General features: G+C 40.9%; 1 protein-coding gene across 1 annotated transcript in view; it reads left to right on the top strand.

Moving 5' to 3' along the window:
- TPX2 (TPX2 microtubule nucleation factor) overlaps nt 1-13,019 on the top strand; it is a 57,983-nt gene extending 44,964 nt beyond the window's left edge. The window contains exons 11-16 of the mRNA XM_073880269.1: nt 3,619-3,714; nt 4,742-4,918; nt 5,309-5,455; nt 8,360-8,471; nt 9,377-9,564; nt 11,710-13,019. Coding sequence (XP_073736370.1) covers nt 3,619-3,714; nt 4,742-4,918; nt 5,309-5,455; nt 8,360-8,471; nt 9,377-9,564; nt 11,710-11,820 — 831 coding nt within the window. The 3' untranslated portion in view covers nt 11,821-13,019. The remainder of the gene's footprint in view (nt 1-3,618; nt 3,715-4,741; nt 4,919-5,308; nt 5,456-8,359; nt 8,472-9,376; nt 9,565-11,709) is intronic.
- The last annotated feature ends 286 nt before the right edge of the window (nt 13,020-13,305 follow it).

Genomic DNA, 13,305 nt, shown 5'->3' with positions numbered 1-13,305 from the left:
ATGCCTTATACTTGCCAAGGTCCTTGTTAGGTACTAGGGATTAGTGGAATAACAGTCCGCACTCTTGAAGGCTAGCAGGAGTTGAACATCTAAATACACAAGTGCTGTGAAGTTTTTTATGTACTGTCATAGAACTATATATAGGGAAAGAGGGGTCATTTCATAGGTTCTGGGAGTGGAGAGATCAATTAAAAGCCTTTATAAAAGAAGAGATGCTTCAGTGGAGGCTTGAAAAAAGGCTTACGTGCTTCCAAGCAGCTGGGACATTTCAGGAGAACACAAAGTTATTGAGAGAACCAGCGTTAACGTTTTGGCAACTGCCAGTAGTTCATAGTGGTTTTAGGGTGAGCTCTAGGGAGGGGCAAGAGATAAGGCTGGAGACTCACGCAGGGCACCGTATCATGAGGCACCTTGTACTTCATGGCAAGGAATTTGTTATGCTATTGTAGGTAGCCTAGGAGCCATTAAAGAACTTTAAGTCAGGAAGTGATGTGATGTGATGTGTCTTAGACAAATAGTTCTGACTGTATATAGAAGACGGATTGGAGGAATGAGATGCGAACCTGAAAGACTATCACAAGGCTAGTGGAATGGTGCAGGCAATCAGTTGTGTGGCCTTGTATGGTGGAGAGGAAGCAGAATAGAGGGCAGAGGGAGGCAGCATACACATGTGAATGTAACATAAGGGTTTGATCTTACCGTTTTATTTTATTTTATTTTTTCAAAATGATAAGTGTACTCTTTAACCCTCATCCCCTACTTCTCCCATCCCCCCACCCAACTCCCCTCCCCTCCAGTGACCATCAATTTGTTCTTTATAGTTAAGAGTCTCTTTCTTGGTTTCTCTCTCTCTTTTTTCCTTTGCTCATTTGTTTTTTAAATTATGCATGGGAGTGAAATCTTTTGGTATTTGTCTTTCTCTGACTTGTTTTATTTAGCACTCTACTCTCTAGCTCCATCCATGTTGTTGTAAATGGCAAGATTTCATTCTTTTTGTAATGGCTGAATAATATGCCATTGGTATTGGGTGTGTGTATACACCAATACACATTGGTGTGTGTATACACACACACCACAGCTTTTTTAGCCATTTATCTATCAGTGGATACTTGGACTGCTTCCATGGTTTGGCTGTTATAAATAATGCAGTTTTTATTTTTATATTTTTAAAATTGATCTGGTCATAACCCTTCATTCAAAAAAGCCCAAGAGATGCCATTTTGTAGTTAGGATTAATTGCCAGATTTGTGATAGAGTATAAATTCTGTGAGAATCAGAGAGTGCTTATGGAACAACTTTCTAAAATGTGTTAGTCTTGAATGACGTGCACAGTATCGTACATGTAACTCAGCCTGCAAGGATTTAAAACGTTGGCAGTGGGCGCCTGGGTGGCTCAGATGGTTAAGCATCTGCCTTCGGCTCAGGTCATGATCCCAGGGTCCTGGGATCAAGTCCCGCATCAGGCTCCCTGCTCAGCGGGGAGCCTGCTTCTCCCTCTGCTTCTCTCTCTGCTTCTCTCTCTCTCTCTCTCTCTCTCTCTGTGTCTCTCATGAGTAAATAAATAAAATCTTTAAAAAAAAATGTTGGCAGTGTTTTTGGAATCATGAAGGGAAAAATCTTCAGAGTAGTTGAATGTATGACAATTATGGAATATAGAAAATTCATTGCTTCCCTTAATCTACTCTCAAAGAGGTATGAGAGTTAATGGCTGTTCTTCCCAGATTTTATTTTCTATGTTAATTATATATATTTTAAAAACAAAAAAAAAATTCTCTATTTCAGCAACTTGTCCCTCTCCCCTCAATATTATGAACACTATGTCAGTAATAAAGATTTTTAAATTCTTTTTCATGGCTGTATAATATTCTTTTCTACGGATGCACCACAATTTAAAAAAGGATTTAACTGATCCTTTCTTGATAAGTAATTTAGTTATCTGCAATTTTTAATTCTTTTAAAAAATATTGAAATAATACCTAAAACCAAAAACTAAACTAGAGATCAAATACTAAAGGTGGAATATTGGGTGAGAGAGTATGACCATTTAAAAATTTAATAGGTAATTCCCACTCTCCTCCGTCAAATGAATAAATAAAATCTGAAAAAAAAAAAAAAGGGAGCGCTTGGGTGGCTCAGTTGGTTAAGTGTCTGTCTTCAGCTCAGGTCGTGATCCCAGAGTCCTGGAATCGAGCCCTGCATCGGCTCCCTGCTCAGCAGAGAGCCTACTTCTCCCTCTTCCTCTTCTGCTCCCCCTGCTTGTGTGCACTCTCTTGCTCTCTCCGTCAAATAAATAAAATCTTAAAAAAAAAAAATAAATAGGTAATTCCCAAAGGTTGTACCAATTTATGATCTATACTCTTACCCAACTATATGTGAGTGCCGACTTCTCTTTTGTACATGCCAACACTGGTATTAATCAGTCTTTCAAATATTACTCAATCTTATAGATGAAAAATAACCTGAATTAATTTATATTTTTAAAAATTATTGAGATCGAGTCTCTTGTGTATCTTTATGAACTGCTTGTTCTTGTTCTTTGTCTATTTGTTTGGCAGAAGAAAATTTAACTAGCTCTTGCCCAATACTTTTTCCCATTTGTCTTTTGAGGGTGATTTTTTTTTTTTAAGATTTTATTTTTAAGTAATCTCTACACCCAATATGGGGCTCAGACTGGCAACTGTGAGATCAGGAGTCACATGCTCCACCGACTGAGCCAGCCAGGCACCCTGAGGGTGATGTTTTTGAACATAAGTTTTCATTATAGAGTTGTATGAGGAATAAGTTTAAGAAAATGGACAGTATCTATTCTGATCCTAGATACATTTGGAAGTCTTTATTTTTATTTTTGAGTGATTAGAGTATAGAAAGGAAGAGAAACAATAAAATACTGGCACTAATTTGTTTTCTGTTGTGGTGTTTTTCATAGGCACTAAAAAAGATTGTGATGAATCCTATTTTTACTGAATATAGGACTCCAGCCATGCCCTTGTTATTTGCTGCTCTTCTGTATGATAATCCACCTTTGGAATGCTACTGTGTTTCAGTATGCTGGGTAAACAGCAATATACTAAAGTACTAGCCTTTTGGGCGCCTGGGTGGCTCAGTTGGTTAAGCGACTGCATTCGGCTCAGGTCATGATCCTGGAGTCCCCGGATCGAGCCCCACACCGGGCTCCCTGCTCAGCAGGGAGTCTGCTTCTCCCTCTGACCCTCTTCCCTCTTATGCTCTCTATCTCTCATTCTCTCTCTCTCTCGAATAAATAAATAAAATCTTTAAAAAAAAAAATAAAGTACTAGCCTTTTTTTGATTCCTGGTATGTGAACTCCCCTTTAAGAGAGGGATTTGATCTTTTTTTTTTTTTTAGATTTTTATTTATTTATTTGACAGAGAGAGAGCACAAGCAGGGGGGGCGGCAGGCAGAGGGAGAGGGAGAAGCAGACTCCCCACTGAGCAGAAAACCCAAGCCGGGGCTCAATCCCAGGATCCTAGGATCATGCCCTGAGCCAAAGACACTTAACCGACTGAGCCACCCAGTCTCCCCGAGAGGGATTTGATCTCACCACACAGCCTAGTAGAGATTGTTCTGGGATGTCTAATTGAATTGCTTACTCCTTGCAGGGTGTTCCTGAAAAGAAAGTACTTCCAATCACTGTCCCCAAGTCACCGGCCTTTGCGCTGAAGAACAGAATTCGAATGCCTACCAAAGAAGATGAGGTGATTCCCTGGGATAGAGGGAGTTTTCTTCCTTCTACCTTATCAATTTAACATTCCTCTTTCTTAAGCTTAATGGAATTCAAAGCCAGTCATTCTTATCTGGAGTTGTCTTTAACAGTGGGTATGAACATTTGATCATCTTTTTTGCTCCCCCAAGAGCAAAGTAATTGGTAAGGGTATGAATCTTCTGGCTTTCAGTAGTGACTGGTTATGCAAGTTATTGGATGCTTGTCCATTTTTATAGCATTGAAAATCAGCCTGTCATAACTTGAATCAAAAGTCGACAAGCCCTGTATTTTATTTTGCCTAAGCTATTGTCACCATTCAGTGAGGGACTTTTTAAAATTCACACTGAGCAGTTATGTCCTCCCTGTCTGATCTCCACTAACCCAAGGGTTGCTAAGGTTACTGTGTAGTGATGGTTTATGAAATTAGAATACATAAACTGTCATTGGTCAGGCTAGTATCTTGTTACATCTCCCATTTTATCTATAAATATCCAGAGTTAGGGTAATTTTATAGCAGATCTCACGCATAAACCTTTTTATAGGTTCATTTGAAACTAAAATACACCGTAATCTTATGTTACCAGCTTGAACCCAAACAACTTACTTGGTCCTATTCTGGGTTTGGCAACCATTAACTCCCAGTCACATGTTTTAGTGGAGTCTGGAGGCTGGGTCAAAGAAGAGGCCAAGGTATATGCTTACTTAGTACCTTTCCTCTGTTCTTCATTTTGTTCACACTGTTTGATCTCATTTCATTTTTACAACCTTCCTGTGAAAAACTTTAGATCCTTTAAGAGTAATTGTGTTAGTCCTTTATCAAATGCTTTCACACTGGTCTCACCCCTATGAAGTGGTAGGTGACTTAGGTATTATCCCTCTTTGATAGAAAAGGAAGCAAAGACACCTAGGAGGTTGAGTAACTTGCCTTAATTAATGATTTCTCTCAAATACTGTCTTCTGACACCACATTCTGTGGAGGTGAGAGAGAGCTTGTGTCTAAACTACAGTTTTTCCCTTAGGAAGAGGAGGAGCCGGTAGTGATAAGAGCTCAACCTGTGCCACATTATGGGGTGCCTTTTAAGCCCCAAATCCCAGAGGCAAGAACTGTGGAAATATGCCCTTTCTCTTTTGATTCTCGCGACAAAGAACGTCAGTTACAGAAGGAAAAGAAAATAAAAGAACTGCAGAAAGGGGAGGTAGGTGTTTCAATTTCTGCAAGTAGCATAATACTATCTTTGATCTGTCACAGATAATCTTTTATGTTGCACTTTTAGCTATAAAATCACTGACTTCCTTTGATCCCTGTAAGAACGTTATGAAGTATAAATAGGGCAAGTTCTTAGTAACCCTACTGGCGCAAGGAGATTAAGTGACTTTCCTGTGATCGTGTTGCCAGTTATTGGCAATATTGGGAGGACAACCTAGATTTCCTTTTGAGCCCCTTACTCTTTCTGTTATACATACCATGCTGCTTTGAAAACTGGCCTTTCCTATATTTCAGATTCATCCAGATATTTGGGAGCAGCTCTTGCTTTCTGGCTAGAGAGACCTTAGGATCTTAAATCTTATGTTTTCTTTTCTGTTAGGTGCCCAAGTTTAAGGCACTTCCTTTGCCTCATTTTGACACCATTAACCTGCCAGAGAAGAAGGTGAAGAACACAACTCAGATTGAGCCTTTCTGCTTGGAGACTGACAGAAGAGGTGCTCTGAAGGCACAGACTTGGAAGCACCAGGTGGGGGATGGGAGAGCACCTAAAATGTTCATTGCTTCATTATTGGTTTGTTAGAATAGGTAGACCCACTACACTAAAATTCATCTGAGAACTAACATACTGGATTATTTCAGGGACTCTCACTCTAAATCAGGGATCAGCAGACTTTCTATAAAAGACCAAATAGTGGGCTGCCTGGGTGGCTCAGTTAAGTGTCCAACTCTTTGATTTCGGCTCAGGTCATGATCTCAGGGTCCTGGGATCGAGCCCCACATCAGGCTCCCCGCTAAGCAGGGAGTCTGCTTGTCTTCCTCTCCCATTGCCCCTCCCCCTGCTCATGTGCGTGCACTCTCTCTCTCTCTCTCTCTCATAAATAAATAAATCTTTAAAAAAATAATAAAAAATAAAAGACCAGATAGTAAATATTTTAGATTTTGTAGGTTACATATGGTCTCTGTCACATGTTCTCTGTGTGTGTGTGTGTGTGTGTGTGTTTATGTGTTTATGTGTTTCAACCCTTTGAAAATGTGAAAACTAGACTTACCTCAAGGACTATACAAAAGGGATTGCAAGCTGGATTTAGCCTGCAGGCTGAAGTTTGCTGACCTCTGCTCCAAGTGATCATCTGGGGAATGTGAGAACCAACAGGCTCTTTTTGCATCAGGAGTTTAAGATCTCATCTATTCCATCTGTTAGATTTGTTCCTTACATGTTCACTCCTTTCTGTTGGTACTTTGATAAGAAACAGTATGGTGAGAATAGATCCTCAGTATGGTATGCTGTCTTCTTAACATAGTGTGCTCTTTGTAGATGACAGGTGATTAAAAACAATTAATTGGTTGTTGGCTGGTATAATTGGGATCTAATTCTGCCCTATTTGGAAAAAAAATTCCCCCGAATCCCTAAGTTTGTCAGTGTTTTTATATCATCACTTATCTGGAATCTGTCCAAAAGGAGCTCTGGGCTAATCTTTCTAGGAAGTCAAGAGATGCGATTGCTTACATGACTGCACATAGGTCCCTTGTTGGTGGTGTTCCCTAGGAAAACAGTTGTTTTGGAAGTAGTAATGAATCTCTTTCCAGGACCATGACACAAAATGTCTGTGTGGGGTATTTCCTATAATTTTTTTTTTTTAAGTTTTTCAAACATACCCAAAAGTAGAGAGGATAGTATAATGATCTCCCATGAACCTGTCACTTGGTTCTGTAATGATCAAAACATGGAAAATCTTATTTCATCTGCATTTCTTTTTTTTTTTTTTTGGAGATTTTTATTTATCTGAGACAGAGCATGAGCAGGGGGAGAGGGAGAAGCAGACTCCCCGTTGAGCCAGGAGCCCAACATGGGGCTTGATCCCAGGACCCTGGGATCATGACTTGAGCCAAAGGCAGATGCCCATCCATCTGAGCCACCCAGGCACCCCTTCATCTGCATTTCTACCTACTTAACCTCTATACTAGATATTTCTACCAACAAAGGACTACTTTGAAGCAAATTCTAGGTATCACGTCATTTCATCCAAAAACAGCAAGTAAAGATATATATGTATCTTTATATCTTCAGTATGTATCTTTAAAAATATAAGTATTAAAAAAAAACCCATAATACTATCACACATAAAAAGATTAATATTAATCCCTTAATAGTGACAAATAGTGTTCTTATATCCCCAAATCTCATTATTTATTTATTTATTCATTTATTTATTTATTTTTAAAGATTTTATTTATTTGACAGAGAGAAAGCACAAGCAGGGGGAGTGGCAGGCAGAGGGGGAGGGAGAAGCAGGCTCCCCGCTGAGCGCAAGGAGCCCGATGCGGGGCTCAATCCCAGGACCCTGGGATCATGACCGGAGCCGAAGGCAGATGCTTAACGACTGAGCCACCCAGGTGCCCCTCATAATTTTTTTAGACAGTCGAATTGTTCAAATCAGGATCCAAATAAGGCCCACGTATTGCATTTGTTTGATAAATCTCTAAATCTCTTTTTCTCTGTAGGCTCCTCTAGTTATATATTACTTGTGGAATAAACTGGCTTGTTTGTCCTATAAATTTTCCACAATCCCAATTTTGGTCATTGTATTCCCATGGTGTTATATAATATGTTCCTGTACCTTCTGTATTTCCTATAAATGAGTAGTTAAATCTAGAGGCTTGATTAAATTCTGGTTAGATTTGGGGCACCTGAGTGGCTCAGTTGGTTAAGCATTTGCCTTTGGCTCAGGTCTTTTTTTTTTTTAAAGATTTTTTTTTTTTTTTATTTGAGAGAGAGAGAATGAGAGAGATAGAGAGCACGAGAGGGAAGAGGGTCAGAGGGAGAAGCAGACTCCCCGCCGAGCAGGGAGCCCGATGCGGGACTCGATCCCGCGACTCCGGGATCATGACCTGAGCCGAAGGCAGTCGCCTAACCAACTGAGCCACCCAGGCATCCCTGGCTCAGGTCTTGATCTCAGGGTCCTGGGATTGAGCCCCGCATTGGGCTCCCTGCTCAGTGGGGAGTCTGCTTCTCCCTCTCCTTCTGCCTCTCCCCCACTCCTCTCCCCATCCCACTCATGCTTTCTCTCTCTCAAATAAATAAGTAAAATCTTAAAAAAAAAATTCTGGCTAAATTCTTTTGGGGGTTGGAAGGGAGAATACTTTATAGATTATCCCATCCAAAAGTATATAATGTCCACACATTTATTTTTGTGATGTTCAGTTAGGCCTTAAAAGTACCTTAAAGATATTCTCTACTTCTCAGTGGATTCAGAGGTTGTTATGTTAGTTTGATCCCCTTAGTGTAAAGGGGGTTTTAACTGGGGTTTAGATGAAGTCATCTCCTGCCTTTATTGATGAAGCCATTTAGAAACATTAATTCTCAAGCCACTGAGGCAGCAGTTATGAAGGATTGTGCTGTTGCTTATCTAACAGACTGTCTTTCTAATAGCTGGAGGAAGAACTGAAGCAGCAGAGAGAAGCAGCTTGTTTCAAGGCTCGTCCAAACACAGTCATGTCCCAGGAGCCCTTTGTTCCCAAGAAAGAGAAGAAATCCGTTGCTGGTAGTATTATATGTACTCTTGGGGGATCAGGGTAGAATTGTCAGACTTCCCGGGGGGATGCTGGGACTCAATTATGTCAGTATCAGCTGTGTCAACCAGAAGCATTTTCCTTTAGAGGATCTAGTTCTCTTCCTAGACTGGGTTTTTTGTCTTTGTTGAACCGCACACCTGTGTTAAGTTTGCAGCATATGTTGAGCCAGATTCACAGAACAAGAGCCTGGGCAAAAGCTGCTGGCATTTCAACAGCGGTTATGGGCTTTACTTTACAAAGAGTAGTAAGTGAGGGAGGAAGAGCCAGGACTTCTTTCTGGAGTTCACCATGAAGCAAGCCTTAGGTATAAAACGTTTGATTCCTTAAGCTCTGGGTAAGGTGTCAGAAAATTGGATTCTCCTCCTACATCTGTCTCAGAATCACTATGTAGTTTTTGAGCAAGCTATTTCATCTGTGTGGGTCTTGCTTTTCTCCTAATTAGATGGTTTCCAGGAGCCCTTCCAACTCTTAAAATTCTAGGATTTTTTGGGGCGCCTGGGTGGCTCAGTCATTGAGTGTGTCTGCCTTCGGCTCAGGTCATGATCCCGGGGTCCTGGGATTGAGCCCCGCATTGGGCTCCCTGTTCAGCGGGAGGCCTGTTTCTCCCTCTTCCTCTCCCCCTGCTTGTGTTCCCTCTCTCACTGTGTCTATCTCTGTCAAATAAATAAATAAAATCTTTAGAAAAATAAAAAATAAATAAAATAAAATTCTAGGACTTTTTGTATGTGGTGTGCTCCACCTTTCTGCTAACAGGGCTTCCCTAGAGTTTAACCTTTCTGTTGCCATGCATGTCTGTACCACTTGCTGCATCCAGGGGGCTAGGTTTATGTAGGTCCTGCTTGTGCACCAATATTCTCTCTCTTTCTGTACTCAGAGGGCCTCTCTGGTTCTCTAGTTCAGGAACCTTTTCAGCTGGCCACCGAGAAGAGAGCCAAGGAGCGGCAGGAGCTGGAGAAGAGAATGGCTGAGGTAGAAGCTCAGAAAGTCCAGCAGTTGGAGGAAGCCAGGCACCAGGAGGAAGAGCAGCAGAGGGAGGAGCTGGCCAGGCTACGGAAAGAACTGGTAACTGGGCAGCATGAGCACTCACTAACCCACGGTTGTCTTTATTTTGTTTTATCTGTACCTTGCCTTGTTCCAGAAAGGATCTAAGGTGGCCTACCAGGACATATCAAAGATGAATGAAGGAAAATCACACAAACCAAGAACAGTGACAAAGTTGTGATGTGAACAATGTTAAAGATGTGCACATTGTGATCCATGTGTCTGCTAAGTTTGAGCCATAATTTTAGCTCTTTTTAGGAACCAACCTGTTGGTTACAAAACTAACAGTGTTCATGAGATACAAACAAGCTAGTTGTTAAAAAAAAAAAAAAAATTTAGTCTTGATACTGAATTCAGATAGAATTTCTTCCAGGGGTCTTCATGAGGAGGGTATTCATGTGGTATAACATGCACAGTGATGCATTCCTAGGGTTTGTTTATTTATCTAACTTATTATTTTCTTTAGACTTAAGAAAACCAATGTGGTTTTACAATTAGACAAGAATACATAGGTAGGGAAGGACTTGGGAATTATGTGGCAACTGTATTTTCGTTTTCCTCTTAATAATTGACTCAAATTCCTTGAGGTTATAGCACATATTGGTCCATGTGACCCTCAGTGCTAACACTAGCACAATGATTTAGATATTAAGTTATCCAAGAAAGAAAGCTTAATTCACATTAAGGACTTTCTCACTCAGAGGACAACAAGCTGCATTAATGAGCAAAGAGACAGTTTCAGATGGAACTTCATGTGATTGATAAAAGGATGATTATATAAATACATAAGTTTTTGCGGTTTTGTCTAAAAAGGCTAGGCCAGCTGCTGATACAGCTTTTGGCAGTAATGACTGTGGCCTCAGGAAGGCTCTAGGGACAAACTATTAAAGGGACTAGCTTCTTGGCAAAATCCAAGCTGCCGTTTGCTGATTGGATGAAAAAATGATACAGTCCCCACTCTAGATATGCTCACAAAACCAGCCTTTTTTCCAGCCTGAAGTTCTTTGATTTTTCTTCAACACTTGGTACTGCCTCTTGTGTTTGTCCCCATCATAGAGGTGTTACTTAGAGTGATTCTCAGTATAGGCTGATGTCAGCATCCTAAAGCATAGTTCAGTCAGTGCTAGTTAGCTCTCGACTAACCTGACTTAATTCAGGATTGTTTTAGACTACCCAGAAAGAAGGATGGCCTTCTCCCAGAAACTCTTCCTCGTTATCATTTTTGTTTGTTTGTCCATGGTTTTGGTGAATATTAAGACTCAATAAGCTTAAGATTGTACTCTGGGAGATTTTTTTTTTTTTAAACATATAGTATGTTATTAGTTTCAGAGGTAGAGTTCAGTGATTCATCTGTCTTATATAACACCCAGTGCTCATTACATCACGTGCCCTCCTTAATGTCCATCACCCAGTTATCCCAGCCCCCTACCCCCCACTCTGACAGATTCTTTTTTTTTTTTTTAAGATTTTATTTATTTATTCATGAGAGAGAGAGGCAGAGGGAGAAGCAGGCTCCCAAGGAGCAGGGAGCCCGATGCAGGACTCAATCCCAAGACCCTGGGATCATGACCTGAGCCGAAGGCAGACGCTTAACCATCTGAGCCACCCAGGCGCCCCACTCTGACAGATTCTTAACATGTATCTCTTTTCTGCTGCAATTGTGTACAACCCTGTTAAACCTAGTAATAAACAGGGCGCCTGGGTGGCTCATTTGGTTGAGCGACTGCCTTCAGCTCAGGTCATCATCCTGGAGTCCCGGGATCGAGTCCCGCCATCTGGCTCCCTGCTGCGCAGGGAGTCTGCTTCTCCCTCTGACCCTCCCCCCTCTCATGTGCTCTCTCTCTCTCTCACTCTCTCTCTCAAATAAATAAATAAATAAATCTAAAAAAAAAAACACCTAGTAATAAACAATCAAGCTGGAGTTAGGCTTGATATTCTTTAGTGCAAGCTGAGGGACCCCCAAGACCTGAATAGAAACCTACGTGGGCTCCAAAGCTCACATGCTTTTCCATTATGCTGTGTTGTGTCCCCCCCCCCACCTTTGGATGGTGACTTGGATCTCTAAGACTATACAAACATTTTCTCAAGAAGAAAAAAATAAAAACAACTGTATGCATAGTTCTCTAACATCCTGATCAGTGGTAACTATCTTTCCTTATTCTGTAGGTGCACAAGGCAAATCCAATACGCAAGTACCAGGGTGTGGAAGTAAAGTCAAGTGACCAGCCTCTGACTGTGCCCGTTTCTCCCAAGTTCTCCACTCGATTCCACTGCTAACCTCAGCCAGTGAGCAGCAGGCACCACCTGGGAACAGGAGCTGCTCTTTTCATCAAACCAGAAGCCTTTCTTTGTTACCAGGGCATGGAGAGAACCCCTTTCTCTAGACTTTTACCTGCCCATGCCCAACAGAGCATACCTGACAAGTATGGACTCCGATTTTGTTGAGAATTGTTTTCCTACATTATTGAGGCTAATAATGAGACTCAACTGATGCACGTCTCGCTGACTCCATGTAGTTATTTCCTTTGAACCATCAGTCGACCTTTAATATGTGTCTTAACTCTGACTAGAGTTTAAAGTCTCTGTATCAGCACAGTATACTTTCTATTGCTTCTTTACCCACTCCCCCTTTTTTTCCTGTTTTAATCAGAAAATAAAGATAGTTAAATACTAAGATAGGATTTAAGTGATGGCTTACCTGAGGAACAGTCAGTATATTAGATTCTTTCCTTATCTGCACAAAATAAATTTAGAGTTAAGGAGCCTGTCTCTACAAGGGTGGAAGCCTCATTAACTGCACTACCACGAGGAAGACAGTGGACCAACCAGGCGCCTCATAGCAGCCATCGGCAAGCTTTGGGGCAGAGCTGCTGTTAAGGCACATTCTTCCCTTGTCAATGCTGATAATAACGGAATGCTGTGCAGTACACATTTTAAGTCCTCTGATAGACTGGAGTAGAATAAATATGTTTGTCTTCCCCTCCCTGATTTTGTTACTTCATGTTTTTAACTCTGTCAAGCCCCTTTGGAGGTCACATCTTATTGGTACTTTGAGAAGAGGAGGGTCCAGGAACTTTTTAAAGCATAGGCTCTGTCCTTAGAGGAAAGTGCTTTGTAACATTTTTCTGTCCTTCTATATTTTGTTAACTCCCTTCCAGGAACCACTCTGGAAGGAAGTGTTGTTATGCCTTCACACAGACCTGTGCCTTCTTTGCTAAATGTGTTTTCTCTCATCTGGTAAACTTCCTTATAAGACTAAGGAAAATCTTTTTCATAAATCCCTCCTTGACCACCTGACCTCTGCAGGCAAGGATGATCACTTCCTTCTGTGTGCCTCCCAAATGTTTCTTGTATATGTCTCTAGTAGAATAGTAATACTGCTGAATTACTTGTATTTGTTCACCAACTGGTAGAGACCCAGATACCTAAAATTTTCTTAGTCCTCGAAAATAAAAATTATCTTAGTCATCTCTGTATTTTTTGTAGCTGGCACAGAATTTGCTAGATCCATGTCAAATAGTGTATTTTCTTTTAGACTTGGCATTATTTATGAACTCTACTCTTTATTCGTCCTCTACTCCTGCGCTAAAGGATATAAAAGCATCCATATTCTGCCCAGGCCAGTCCTAGGCACCATAGATGATAGTAAACCTATTTTATATTCCTTTTGTTTATTCATTCAATGAGCATTATGAACAGGCTGTTGTAGATTCAGTGATGGATGACAAAACAAGACATGATTTGCAGATCCCTGAGCCTCTT

Source organism: Callorhinus ursinus, unplaced genomic scaffold (genome assembly GCF_003265705.2).
Source record: "Callorhinus ursinus isolate GAN/ISIS: 27379988/994484 unplaced genomic scaffold, GSC_fseal_2.0 scaffold38, whole genome shotgun sequence".
NCBI classification, from domain to species: domain Eukaryota; kingdom Metazoa; phylum Chordata; class Mammalia; order Carnivora; family Otariidae; genus Callorhinus; species Callorhinus ursinus.
This window is presented reverse-complemented; position numbering and strand designations above follow the sequence as displayed.